Source organism: Asterias amurensis, chromosome 5 (assembly GCF_032118995.1).
Source record: "Asterias amurensis chromosome 5, ASM3211899v1".
Classification (NCBI taxonomy): Eukaryota; Metazoa; Echinodermata; class Asteroidea; order Forcipulatida; family Asteriidae; genus Asterias; species Asterias amurensis.
In genome coordinates this window covers 9,918,483-9,933,536 of record NC_092652.1, presented here as the reverse complement: position 1 = coordinate 9,933,536, position 15,054 = coordinate 9,918,483, and the positions used below count along the sequence as shown (strand labels likewise).

The following is a 15,054-nucleotide window of genomic DNA, read 5'->3' as shown; positions in this document are numbered from 1 at the left end:
AGAGTAGCTGTTTAGCTGATAGTTTTAAATGATTCAAAATTACTATTGTAAATAAATATAGATTTTTTAATATACATGTATGGCCAGGGATTCTGGAATTGAAGGCCTTCAGGCTACAGTTTGTTGGTAAACTTGTCTAATTCCAGGCATATGTCCCTGGCTTTTGTTTTGTTTGTGTTTGTATTCTGTGTTTTTATGCCGAATAAATATTAATAATAAAATAGTGCTATTCTCAATTATGGCACAAGTCTGAAATTTCTTGAATAGCAGATTTGCGTCAAAAAATCTGCACTTTGGCCATTCACCTACCTCGTATAGACTTTATTCACATGACGTCATTTGAGTTTGGTGCTCTCGCCAAGAGGTCAAAAAAAAGATGTTCAATGTCCAGCCATGTGCACTGCGTGTGCAAATCTGCGAGTTTCCATGGTTTCGTCATCACTTAACCTCTAAGATGATGGATGATGTCAATGCAAAAGGTCCATATGAAATGTTGTATACAAGATAAACAAATTGTTATCTCTTCGGGCGGTGTATGTGCTTCAGTATGGATCAGAACTATAGTTTTTTTAATTCATTCCTTTTTTTTTCCCTCAGGGACCTGCTGGACCAACTGGAGCTAAGGGAGAAACTGGAGCCAATGGAATCACTGTAAATATTTTGTTACAAAAAATCCCTTGTTTTCTGTTATCACCTCGTACCTGAAATCATATTTTCCTCATGAATGATTTCCCTTATAACTTCTTTTTAAGATTATATACAAAGCACTTTTTGCACATCAACGATAAATATTCAACCTCCTTGAAACCACAAAAAAAAAAACGGCCAAATTGAACCAGTTTATGAGGAGATCTGTTTTCACAAGAATTTATTTGTTATCAAGTAATATAAACCACTGGGGAAACTGACTGGGTAAATTTGAAAAGATTTGGGTTGAACAATGACAAATTTACTGGAGCAGGAATTAAACCAACAACCCTCTAGATTAACGTGCATATAGTTTTTTGAAAGTTTTCTGTTTTAAACTATTTGGTGAAAGAGAGACAATCAGCGAAATAAAACAATAATGATTATTTTCCTTTTTTTTCTCTCAACAGGGACACAAGGGATGGAGCGGTAGCTCAGGAGCCCCTGGACCAGCAGGACCACCCGTAAGTATTAATTAACTGTAACAATTTTGGGGGGTAAAATTTCCTGAAAATGTCCGGGTGGGATTCATTTTCACAACTTCTGGAATAGTGTTGTGAGTAAACGGCAGGATATGGTTGTCACAATAAAGCCATGACTTAACCAGTCAAACTCATCAATTGTTTAAATGAAATGTTCTAGGAATTCTGAGAAAATGTTGCTTTTGTTTACTTAGAATTTGCTAAACCTTGGCTGTAACAGCCGTTAATCAGTGCTTATCAGTGCAATGGCTTGCTGGATTCAACAGACTTGCAGGATCTCTGGCTTGCCTTTTATGGCAATCAATAGTGGCAGTCTAGCAATAGAGACTAAATTTTGGTTTGTCTGACAAAAAGATGTAGGTCTGGAATCAGAAATCAAAATAATCTCTGGAATAAGGGAAAATGTTTAACATGAATTCCAGTATTCGTTGTACCTTTTTGATACGGTGCGAAGAACAAATTAATGTGACATTTATATGTATTTACACAAACGATTTGCTGGTAAACACGCCATCGGCATTTATTGTTTACAAAAATGAGGAAGAATAAAGCAGTAAAAACTTTTAAATTATAAATCAGTTTATCTTCAAAATCTTTTGTCTTTCTTGCGACTCGATGCAGAAAATAAAATTGTCATAAACTAAACGGATTTATATTGTATATGATTTGTTTTTACTTAGGGCCAAGCTGGAGGACGTGGACCAAATGGACGACCAGGACCTTCTGGACCTGCTGTAAGTGCTTAATATTTTGAGAAAAATATGTAATTTTCGTTGAACAATTGTTTTGAAAATCCAAGTGGTAGATGTAGCTATTTGGTCAACACTAAAGCTGGGACAATACTACTGTCACGTATCAAAAATAAGATTCTTTATGTACTTTTGAAACTCTCAGTTTTTTTAAATGAACTGTGCTAACCATTTGCTGATTTTTTATCTATTTTTTCAAACTCTCAGTTGAATCAATATTTTTTGGTGATTTTGAAAAATTTTGGAATGAAAGTGCTGATCATTTGCTTATGTTGTATTAATTTAAACAAAATTTCAGTTAAATCAATTTGTTTGTGTGATTTTGAGCATTTTTTGAATGAAAAATGCTGATCATTTGCAAATGTTTCATTTTGTTTTCATCCAGGGTCTTGACGGACCAAGCGGCAGAAATGGAAAGTCTGGACAACAGGGACCTCGTGGTATGTCAGGACAAGGTGTAAGTACAAATCAATCTAAAATATTCCTCTATTTTTATCTTTAATAAAACCGTTTTTCTAAACCAGAGCAGAATATTTCAATGGTGTGGTTTATTTCGATGGAGTCCTCAAATAAGAATTTCTTATTATGTTTTTCTTCTTCATCCATCAAAACAGGGATCCCGTGGATCTGATGGACGCTCTGGACCCGCTGGACCCCCAGGACCCCCCGGCCCAGCTGGAGCCCCTGTAAGTAATCAAACTTTTTCTATTACTTATTGCGGTGTGTCACGTCTTGAACTGTTTAAGAGCAGCACACTCGAGCTCTGGTGTGTCTAATTTGTGGAGTGTGGGTTCGAGTACCGGCTGTAGCATTAAGCAAGATACTTGATCAGAATTGCTTGTTTCTGTGTACTTGGATTGGTATGTTTTTGTAAAAGAACCCAGCCGTCGATTTCACCAAACCTTTCCTAACTTAGGATCAATCTTTGGACTTAGGATTGGTATTCAAAGACGTAGGATGCATTGAACCCATCTTAAGTTAGGACCAGTTAGTTGTCCTAACTCAAGATAGGATTTATCTTAGCGTTTCGTGAAATCGGCTGCAGAACACATTACATGGAAGAGTAGAGATTATTATGTTTCTTGTTGACATAATAATATTAGCACCCTCGCTTACTGGTTGTTGTTTTTTCGGTTAGTAAGTTTCAATGATTAAGTGCACTTATGAGTCATCATTGGTTTTCTTTCCAGAAATGTATATAATAATTATTACCTGAAAAACGTCTTTGATTGAAGAATCAGAATTTGAAGTAATAGATGAACTTAACTCTGAACAATCGGGGAAGAGGGATGAAAGTGCGGTAGCAATTCAAATTTAAGAGCGAAACAAATCTAGCTGCATTTGTAATATGCAATTTAATCTCCTGGAAGTTTCAGTAGTTATTTGGTTGGTTTTCTTGTGTTTCTTTTTTCAGGTATATTCTCAGTTTATATAAAGTTTATCTCTTTTTATTTCTACACAGGGAGCTCTCAGCTACTCACAAGGAGTAAGTATTCAATTTGGAATCGCATTCTTTAAATTGTCACAAAATTCACCATACTTGCAAAATGTTAATTGCAACAAATAGCATGAATGAATAGTTTTTCAATTTTGTAGAGATGAATCGAAACATGAATTATTATTGTAAATTGTTTTTATCAACAGTACTCTGGCCCAGCAGCTGTTAGCGGCAACAAGGGACCTAACCCATACAGTTCTTATGTGAGTTTTTATTTATTTATCCCCTTTTTTCCCTCTCAAATATTTTTGGTTACATTCTTTTCACAATAAAATATTTTGCAAACCAACCAAATGGATTGATGGTATAAATGCAAAAAATAACTTATGGCCTGACGTTTCGACCCTAGCAGAGTCTTTCACGAAGGCTAAATGACAACACAACCAACATGACCAGGTAACTGAGTGTAACATAAGCAGTGAAGTGGAAATACATGCATGGGGTAGAAAACTATTATTTGGTAGAACAACCTGGTTCACTTCACACACAGTCAGGGAGAGAGTTGTTTTAAAAGGGAATATCAACAGTTGCTTTTCTCAATTAAAAACTCACCTTACAACAGCATGCTTCTTCAAATTGATGCCGACTGTTTTCAAAGCACTTATTCGCCGAGCACCAACATTCTGGACATCCTCAACATCTCTATAAACCATTCCACAACCTTAAGTCTTGAAACATATATATATATTTTTTTTCCAGAAAGTAAAATTCGCACCTTGGGGGACAGATAAACTTTTCTTCAATAGTGAAAGTTAAAAATTTGGTAGAATTTTTGTTATTGACAACTATTTGACCTAGCAACATCTATTACTCTGTTGTCTTTTTCTCAAAGGCTAGAATATTAAAATTTGGGGGAAAAAATAATTTTTTAGAAACTATTTGACCTAGCAATATAATACTCTGTAATCTTTGTGTAGTACGGAGACGATGCCGAGATTGATGAGGATGACTTTGAGAGCCGTATCAAGCAGCTCCGTGTACGCATGATGAAGTTGATGCATCCCAACGGTGAGGCAGACTACCCCGCCCGCTCCTGCAAGGATCTCTTCAAGAACTACCCAGTATTGCCCGATGGTACGTAGTCCCTTCTATCATCACCTCTAGCTGGGACCACTCGCCAACTTATACAAAAATCTGTTATAGCAGCTGAACAGGCTGAATTACAACCAACCTCATCAAGTCAAGCGCCATGTAGAAGTTCGAGCCCGCTCGGTGATTTTTGTCCAGATATTTCAATTCAGCATGCAGGATGCAGCTCCTCAGCGCTGGCCAAGCTGGTATCTCGTTTCAGAATTACAATACCTCTCCATTATGAAACTACAAATAAATTAATTGCAAACTTGTGGGTACATCCAAGTGTAAATCTCTTTTGTTGGAGTGTGGCTCTGAAAAGAGCCGGTGTGGTCTCGTCATTGCAAACAGTGTTCTCTGCTCGTCTTCAGGAGAATCAGGTTCCATTTTGTTTGTTCTCAACTTAGTTATACATGAAACATTAAAACTTGAGCAGGATTAAAGGGAAGGCACACGTTTGGTAGTTACTATAAACAAATATTAACTTAAAAACTGACTTGGTAACGAGCATTAGAGTGCTGTTGATAGTATAAAACATTGTGGGAAACGACTCCCTCTGAAGTAACGTAGTTTTTGAGAGAGAGAGATAATTTCTCACAAAAAAAAAAATATATAATAATAAAAGACTTCTAGATAGAAGTCTTTATTCTTATCTGAAAGCACACAAATTTGTCCAACAAGGGTTTTTTTCTTTCATCTTTTTCTCGCAACTTCAGGCTTGTTATTTTATGCTTATAATGGGACACACCAAGTGTGAACATTGGTCTTTGACAATTACCAAACGTGTACCTTCCCTTTAATCAATTTAGCCGATTTGTAACTGAGTTGTTCATTTTTCTTTTCAGGTTATTACACCTTGGACCCAAGCGAAGGCTCCTCATACGACAAGTTCACCGCATACTGTGTCAAGAAGACCAACGCCACCTGCGTCTTCCCAGAGAGGCAAGAGGTAAGAGAAACCTTAACAACTAATGAAAAGACTGGAGTCAAAAGTCCTTGACCTACAGAGAAGCCAGAACCTAGAATTCACTCACCCTCCTCAGAATTAGTTTAATATTGCCATGATGATCTGTCTTTCACCTCTCTCAAACAAACTTTTGTATGTTTCATGGAAAATTTAAAATTGAAATTTTGGTAAATAAACTAAACTTTTTATAGATGTACCAAATGATTTTCCTCCTTAAAAGCTTTCATAATTATAGTTTGGTCTAACCCTTGCACAAATGCTACTTAGAAGTTTTGAGTTTTGTGAAAACTCTGTTTGAGCAAATTCATTCAACTCAACTCAATTCAAATCAATAATGGTCTATTAAAAATATGACTGGCAGCTAAAAACTTAATTACCGTACACATTTGAACAGAAATTTAAGAAAAATTTATACATTAACAAGTCATTAACCAATAACTTTAAACAGAAACTATAGCATACAAGAGCATTACAAAAAGTTTTAAAATTAGGACCCGGAGACAATAATAAGATGTCTTACCACCAGACCACCGAGCTAGCCCGATGTCTTAGAGGCAGTTAGAATCCATAGCAACATCTACTTTTATATTTGTTATATTTTCAACTCTTCCCAGATCCCCAAGGCAACTTATTATCTTGGCGAGCCAGAGGAACCAATCAACTTCTCCGATATGCACAATGGATCAGTGGTAAGATAAGATATTGACGTCATTCATAAATTGATTTTACAGAATTTTTTTTTTTTTTTTAAAGGCACTGGACACCTTTGGTAATTGTCAAAAACCAGACTTCTCATGTGGTGTATCTCAACATAATATGCATTAAATAACAGACCTGTGAAAATTTAAACTCAATTGGTCGTTGAAATTGTGAGAGAATAATGGAAGAAAAAAACACCCTTGTCACACAAAGTTGTGTGCTTCCAGATTTTAAATTCACATATTTTAGTGAGAAATTACTTCTTTCTCAAAAACTATTTTACTTCAGAGGGATCAGTTCTTCACAAGGTTTTATACTATCAACAGCTTTCCATTGTTCATTACCAAACAAGTTTTTATGCTAAACAATTATTTTGAGTAATTACCAATAGTATCCAGTGCTTTTGGGGAAAATGTTTTATGATCGGGAAGTTGCAAAGCTTCTTGATATTGTTGTATCACCATCTTTATCATATAGCCTGTGTGTAATAACAATAATTAATACCTGTTAAATAAGTTTTGTCTGGATTGCTGATCATCATGGATTAAGAGGTTTGTTTTTTCAAATCCAAAAATAATGCAGAACATTCACAGGGTTTTTTTATTTGAAAAAAAAACAAAACAAAAACAAAAACCCAGAAATACGAACCTCTTAATCCAATAGCAAATACTGATTTGCATTATTACAAGAAAGGGATCAGACTATTTATATATATATTTTTTTATTTACCTAATTTCTCGGGCAGATATAGATAAAAAGTACAATAGTGCACATTTATTAGGTGAGAACGTTTTAAAATACAGCAATGAAGGAAAAAGAAATAGCTGGAGCCTGAAGGTGTGCCTAAAAGAAACACAGTTCCTGTCAAGAGGCTCTCCTCTCCAGCTGGTCCTTAAGAGCACAATTATGTGGAAGTGTCGTGGCCGAGCGGTTAAGAGCACCGAATTCAAACTCTGGTGTTTCTGATCAGCAGAGTGTGGGTTCGAAACCCCAGCCGTGACACTGTGTCCTTGAGCAAGACACTTAACCATTGCTTCGTCCTTCGGATGGGACGTAAAGCCGTTGGTCCCATGTGTTGTGTAACGCATGTAAAAGAACCCAGTGCACTTATCGAAAAGAGAAGGGGTTCGCCCCGGTGTTCCTGGTTGTGGCTGCTTAATGCGCCTTAGCACCTTGTAAACCCTTATAAGGTGCTAAATAATTGGGTCTCAGAATTCATCACTGCAATTACCTATCTTTCTGAAAGTTTGTATATACTCGGCGCCTTGAGTACCTTGTTTGGTAGATACGTGCGCTATATAAGACTTCAATATTATTATTATTATATTAACACTCCCAGTAACAGATTGGTTTACATTGTTATAAATGAGAGAAACAACAAAATGGCAATGCCGAGATCTATAGGATTAGGGGTTTGCACTGTTTGTGTCAATAAAGAAAAAGTGCGTTGACTGTTGATATTTTCTTTGTGTTTTTAGATCACCTACAACGTTAAGCCCGTTCAGTTGACCCTCCTGCGTCTCATCTACTCCCAAGCCAAGCAGAATGTCACCTACCACTGCAGAAACTCCAACGCTGTCCTAGACCGTGATGGTAGATCCAGCAAGGCTCTTACCCTGGTAGGACCCCAAGGTGTACAAATGAGCATCAAGAGTACAAAGAAAGACTTGCAGTACAAAGTAGAAGGAACAGACGAATGCCGGGTAAGGAAACGCTTTGGTTGCATTTGGTTTATAACTCTTCACCCACAAGCAAAAGTTGAGCTGCTTCCACTCACATTAGGGCCCTTTAAAGGCATTGGACACGTTTGGTTAATGTCAAAGACCAGTATTCTGACTTGGTGTGTCCCAACATATGCATAAAATAACAAATCTGTGAAATTTTTTAATCAATTGGTCTTCGAAGTTGCAAGAGAATAATGAAAGAAAAAACACCTGAGAAAAAAAAGAAGTCTTATGATATTTGAGTGAGAAATAAACTCTTTCTCAAATGCATTCATAGTTTCATAATTAATGTTGGTGACAACAATTTAATTAATCTGATTTACACCTTCGTTCTCCTCAGGAACATGACGACGTCTGGAGAAAGACCACCGTTGTCTACACAACCAAGAAGACCGAACGTCTACCCCTCGTTGATGTTGCTGTGATGGACGTCGGAGAAAGCAACCAACAGTTTGGAATAAATGTCGGTCCTGTCTGCTTTTCATAAAAATGTTCTGTCCGGTGTTGACTCTATAGTAGCGTAGAATTTATTCACAGCATTAACTCATTGGGAAGTCTTTATACTTTTTTATAAACCTTTAGGGTAATAGCCTCAGCTCTCGCTGCTGTTTCAGAGTCACACTTTAAAAAAACTGCTTTAAAAAAATTTAAATCACAACTAAGGTTAGTTGATGTAAAAGAAACTACCGGCGTTGTTTTTGTGGTGCTTTATAAAACTTTTTACTAAAAAAAAAACATTGGAAATTTTGAAGGTGTGTGTACGGAGTGTTGAATATTTCCAGGTCGGGCAACAGCGCTTTTTGGTTGTTTAAACGTCCTGTGAACTGCTTGTTGAAAAGACAAAACTGGTGCTAGAATCCTTGGTAGGCAGGCTGGCAATGAGCTGTTTGACTGACTGCCAGGGTTGTCCCTTGATAGGTAGTAGAACTATATTTCTCCTTTAAATGTTTTAGTGCTGATAAATGTCCATGTTTTGAGAGGTGGCAAAATGCAGGGCTTCCAAATATCATTACATTTTCTTTCTTATTAACAATCAGTAAAATCAGTTTTAACTACAAATATTACCAACTTAATAGATATTGAAAAATGTACTCCCAGTTAAGTTTTCTGATGTTATACTTATTCTATAATACCAGTACTTCCTTAATTATGTATCCGTTGAAATGAAAAATCACAATTTTTCCAAACTGATTCAGAAAAATATTTGACAAGTTTATACATCTACATTTAAACGCGAAGTAAGAGTCGTCTTTTGACTAGTTCACACTTACATACATCTCCTTATCTTTCGTTATTAATAACCATACATCTTGCATTTTTGCTGCTTCTGTTGTGTGTTTTATTTAGACTTAATAAAGCTTCCCTATGTCAGAAAGTGTGTGTGTCGTTTAAGTAAAGTTTTTTAATTTGTTTGCAGATTCAGTTCAATTAATTTCAATTTAATTAATGTTTATTTGTCATGATCAACATGCAAATAGCTCTCCTATTCTGCACTTCCTTGCAAGTAAATCAACCAAACATATGCTAAAAACCTTTGAAGGTTTTAAGTGTATATGTTTGGTTTATTTACTTGTTTATACTTTGTTAAACCAAAGTATAAATAATTTGGGGTTGGACATAAAAAATAGACATTTTTCTATGTTCAGACCCAAATTCTTGTGAATTTACCCAGTCAGTTCCCCTTGAGGGGCAGCGACACGTCCTCTCATGTTATGGGAACTCAGTCATTTTGTCAGTAGCCTAAAACATCACTGCTCGACATTAACAGTGACATTAACAGTGCGGACGTGCTGGTTACAGCAGCTAAAGCAAAGACTCTACTTTTATCCACCCAGGCGGTTTTGTTTTTACAAGTTGAAAATCAGATCCACCCCCACCAAAAATCCACCTAATTTTAGCCATGATCTGTGAACCATCAAGTTGGCGATGGTCCAAAGTTACAAAAAAAAACTAATCTGGCAAGATTGATCAGCTATAAGCTGCTAAAGATTGGTCTTTGAAGAAAAAGTTAAATGGAAAAAAGAAAAGAAAGTTAGTCTACAATCGATTGTTCCTCGTTTTAATCGGTTATTGAGTTGTGAACACAACATCAGCAGGTAAGGGATCAACACATGTCGCCGAGTGAAATGGAACAGTCCAAATTTTACCGAGCGATAATATTCCTCCCATTCTACTCTGAGCCACTCAATATTTGTATAATAGTGTCCAGTCAGTGTCTTTAACCAAACATGTTCAACCCCAGTCAAATCACAGACCGGATCGGACCGAGGATAGAGAGGACATTTACCGCCCTCTACGTCAAGACTGGTTTTAGTTTAGGTGGGTAGAAGAAAGCAGACGACACTACGAGAGAACACGAGCCGAGCTAAATCTTTTGAGTATGGTTAACAAATACTGCAACAGAACTGCTCAAGAGAGAAACAGAGAGGAAAATGTTGATGTATTCAGTAGCGTAAGTTGTTTCTTATGTTTTTGTCAGTTAAGTTTGTTTTATAATTTATTCTGACAGCGGCCACGCCAACAAGTCATGAGTAGGACAGCTCGACCGTCCTGACACATGGTGTCGTTGTGAACTTCATTTACCAAAAAAAAAAGAAATATCTCATTTGACTCACTATTTTTGTTCCCATTGCGAATGAAAACGTGGTGGCGGGTTACGGAAATGACTGTCCTTTCCGTATTCTGCCACCACATTTTCATTAATTTTTACCGACGCAACAAAAGGAATAGATCTAGACCAAGTGACTGGGGCGCTAGATTCCCTTTTCCCCCGAAATTTTGACGTTATCTTTATCATCGGTCTAGATGACCGATAACGTCAAAAAAGGAATCCCATCCATCTAGCGCACCAGTCACTGGGTCTAGCTTTGTAAGAGATGTAAAATTTGCATATTCTTTATCCCAGATGCAAATTTTACAGATCTCTTAGTCTTACTCTTAGTCTTAGTCTTAGTCTTAGTCTTACATCAGTCCGGTACCCACTGCCAAAACAGGATTTGAACTGCCTCTAGCTAACGGGCAACCTCGGTGGTCTAGTTGGTAAGACACTGCTCTAGAATTGCAAGGGTCGTGGGTGCGAATCCTACGCGAGTAACATGCAGGCTGTGATATTTTTTCACAGAACATGGGAAAGTACACAGAGAGTATACAGCGCTAACACACATCGGTGTATGGGTAAAAACCAAAATTAATATGGGTCTAGCTTGATCTCAATTCTCATTCTCATTTTGAGAAAACTATCCTGGTCACTGGTGTCATGGATTTTCATGTCAGTAGGATAACGGGAAAATTGTTCACAATCAAAAATTGAGTGATGTTTTTTTTAATCATCTCTGCAACCTTTTTACATTGCACTTTTTCGTGTTGAAATCTTAAAAGATAGTCCATTGAAGCACAGTCCATTGAATTGAAGCACTTAAACATTTCAAAACAATCTGTTTTCCCCAATGTCAGAACAGCCATATTTGGTTTCAGGAGATGAGAGGCCATGGAGGTAATAGAGACCCCAATCTGTTGTTTCCCCTTAAATGTAGACATATTATTTATGACGTTTATCAGAATCTATAACAGTCTGCAGTTGATCAAAACATTTTTCTTTTTCATTTTCACTTAAAATATTTAAATTTATTTCCAACATTGGCACTCCATAGAATCCCCAAATAGCAACCACATCATGTGATCTTATATAAGGAGAATGAAACCCAATCTAGCAGATGATAATTTTGTTTTCAACTTTCAAGGTTGGATGATGTTTCTTTTACTCATTCTCGATTGTTGGCATAATAATGCAAAATTTGTAGTGATTTATAAAAAAAAAATTATCATTTATTGTTTGAGCATAACCCATGTCAGGAAACTTTTTTTGTCAGCATGATTTAGCATGACGATGAGTACAGTAGCTTACTGTCACCGGTGGAGCTTACACAGTCTTGCGGTAAACAGGAATCAAAGTTGGGGTTCGAAAACATGTGAGGGTCGATAACATATGACCCTACAATTCATGTCATGTAGATCGCTGATTTTTTTCTTTACGTCCTAACTTAACAAATGAAAAAGTGCTGGCAGGATTGCAGAAAATGTTCCCAAATTAAATCCTTAAATTAGCTCTGTCCAGCAAAAGAGATCATGACAGAATGCTTAGAGAGACACAGGCACACTACAAATTGTCAAAATCTCTAAGAAAATTAAGAACAATGCTGCCCGCTACGCCAGTGCGCAGTTACACTTCATTAGTTCCTTTGGTTGGGCACGTACTAGCTAGTACGTACGTGTGCAAAAGTTCCGTTTGTGCAAGCTTGGTGTTGTCATCGAAGCAGCAGAGTGTGGGTTCAGTACCCGGTCAGAACATTTTTGTGTCATTGTCCATCTAGGCACATCATAATTGCTTATAATTCAAAAATTGTTAACGTAGAGATTTGCTTTTAACACTAACAGCCAGGCTCCTGCCTAGTGGATGGACCCATGCATATCCTTACACTCACAGACTATAAAGGGGGGTAATGCATGTTTCATCCCCATGAGTAGGCTGGCAACATGCCTCCCCTTGACAGATGATGCAGTTGATAGCCCAAATCAGTCAAAGACACTGGACAGTGGACTCTATTGGTAATTGTCAAAGACAAGTCGTCTCACTTGGTGTATCTCAACATTATGCATAAAATAACAAACTTCCTGTGCAAATTTGAGCTAAATTGGTCGTTGGAGAACTTTGCGAGATATGTAAGAAAAAACACCCTTGTCACACAAAGTTGTGTGCTTTCGTTTAAATGCTTGATTTTAAGATCTCAAATTCTATTTCTGAGGTCTCAAAATCAAATTCGTGGAAAACTACATTTTTATAAAAAAACTATGTGTCTTCAGAGGGAGCTGTTTCTCACAATGTTTTATACTATCAACCTCTCCCAATTACTCATCACCAAGTAAGTTTTTATGCTAATAATTATTTTGAGTAATTGCCAATAGGCCTAGTGTCCAATGCCTTTAAGTGTTGCCCTCACCTTGAAGTGGCTGTCCAGCCATGTGATAAACACAAAATTATATTCCAATGTTGTTTAACAGAGAATAGCGCCCTTACCTACTGAACCTATACACTGTAAGTGGAACAAAACTCAACATTGCTAATCAAACCTTGCAGTGTCACAATGATCTGCCTAATATTGAAAACAATTTAAACGATTAAAATGACTTTTTAAACCTGAAATATTTTTTTATATTTTTTATTAAATGCGCAAGTATTTTAAAAATGGTTTTCAAGAGATTAAACGTTTGCATAAACGTGACGTCATGAAGGTAACTCGAGCCATCGGACCCCCTGGCTGTGTGCATATAGAAACGTGTGCACTGTGTGGCCTGGTACCTAGGCGCGTGTAGTTAGGGACCAGACTCTTTTTGCCGACGATATGTTTGACGTCGATTGTAGGGGCGGTAACAATCCACAAAAGGGGGGGGGGGGCATGACTTATTCGCTCATTACGCAAGTCAGATATGTCGGGAATAACAAAACACATTTTATTGATGTTCAATACATATATATCAGAAATAAATGACAGCAAAATTAACTGTTTTATTTTATTTCACTGTAGCATCCCTTTAACTAGGGGGACTCGAGGGGGCAAATGCGATGCCCCCTCTTATAAGTTGTAATGCCACTGGATGTCAATGAATATAAAACATCATCTAAAACATGCTGTTAATAAATCTAAATAGATAATTACACCCCCCCAAACCCCCCCCCCCAAAAAAAAAAAAAACCCCAAAAACCACCCCCTCCAAAAAAAAACCAACAACAACAACAACCAACAACCCCCCCCCCCAAAAAAAAAAACCCACCCCCTCCAAAAAAAAAAAAACCCAATAACAACAACAACCAACAACCCCCCCCCCCCAAACCCCCCCCCCCAAAAAAAAAAAAAACAACCCAAAACCCACCAGGGTTATCTCATTTCTAAGCAGCAAGTAACACATTCCATCACCATGGGACAACTTTGTTGACTTTTGACCTCTTTGAAGACACAAGTCTCTAGCTCTGGAATAGGGTCCAGGGAAAACCACGATTAAACACCCAGGTGTACCACCTGCTCAAGTGGATCTGACATCACAAGGCAACACACCAGGGTAGATATCAAGTTTGTCAAATTGGTGCAAATAATAACCTTGATGACTTAAGCAGTACACACAGTGTGCTGCTGTTTTTGTCAGCAAATGACCTTGTTAAACCTCATTTTTGTTGATGTTATATTTCTGCCAGTTTATTTATCTATGATTGGAATATTTGACCTACCATTATAAGGTCGAGAGTGCAGTCAACATAATTACATCTTGGACAAATGTATTTTTGTTTGGTGTAAATACCACTTTAAATTGAGTGGTGTTTATTTGAAAACACGCTTTTGACAGGAAAAAAGTGTTTCATCTTTATGATTAAAATTTCAGTATTAGTTTGAGAGTACTTAAAACAAATGGAAATAATTAAGAAAGTATTATTTCCTAAATGTCCCAGGAAAATAAATCTGCCCAGAAGGTCATTGAAACTATGTAAAAGTGTTTTTATATCCCCGATGCAAATAAATTTAACATGTATTATATCGTTGCGGTACCCAGTGCTAAAACATAGGATTCGAACTGTCTCTAGCTACCGGCAACCTCAGTAGTCTAGTTGGTAAGACACTGCTCTGGAACTGCAAGGGTCGTGGGCTCGAATCCCACCCGAGTAAATATGCCTGTGATATTCCTGTAAATATCACAGGACTCGGGGTATGTACCCAAGTATACAGTGCTAACACACATGTGTATGGGTCACACCCCCCCCCCCCAAAAAAAAAAACAAAAAAAAAAACACAGGACTTGCCCATCAGCTTTAAAACAGCATTGGGCTGGGCTAACGGGCTAACAAAATTTTGATAATGCTCCCAGGAAGTTTCCATTTGCCAACATTTCAAACATGAGTTGTTAATACTTTATATTTCTGTTATTGGTAGCGATTGCAACCAGTTTTTTGTTCAAAATAACACACTCAAAAACATATCAACAGATCTTTGAAACTTATTATTCACATTTGAAAAGAAAGAAATATGATCATTTAATGGTGGTGGAACTTTTTCTCAAAAGACTTTTGCCTAAAGTGCTGTACATATATGTAGTGTACTGGCCATTATTAAATCTTTTTGTATTTATACAG

The 15,054-nt window shown here is 37.0% G+C and overlaps 1 protein-coding gene across 1 annotated transcript in view; it reads left to right on the top strand.

Annotated features, from left to right (window-relative positions):
• LOC139937119 (uncharacterized) overlaps positions 1-9,252 on the top strand; it is a 38,753-nt gene extending 29,501 nt beyond the window's left edge. Inside the window, exons 47-58 of the mRNA XM_071932125.1 lie at positions 598-651; positions 1,098-1,151; positions 1,850-1,903; positions 2,304-2,375; positions 2,533-2,604; positions 3,381-3,404; positions 3,563-3,619; positions 4,334-4,490; positions 5,333-5,436; positions 6,069-6,143; positions 7,632-7,856; positions 8,218-9,252. Of these exons, the coding sequence (XP_071788226.1) occupies positions 598-651; positions 1,098-1,151; positions 1,850-1,903; positions 2,304-2,375; positions 2,533-2,604; positions 3,381-3,404; positions 3,563-3,619; positions 4,334-4,490; positions 5,333-5,436; positions 6,069-6,143; positions 7,632-7,856; positions 8,218-8,364 (1,095 nt within the window). The 3' untranslated portion in view covers positions 8,365-9,252. The remainder of the gene's footprint in view (positions 1-597; positions 652-1,097; positions 1,152-1,849; positions 1,904-2,303; positions 2,376-2,532; positions 2,605-3,380; positions 3,405-3,562; positions 3,620-4,333; positions 4,491-5,332; positions 5,437-6,068; positions 6,144-7,631; positions 7,857-8,217) is intronic.
• The last annotated feature ends 5,802 nt before the right edge of the window (positions 9,253-15,054 follow it).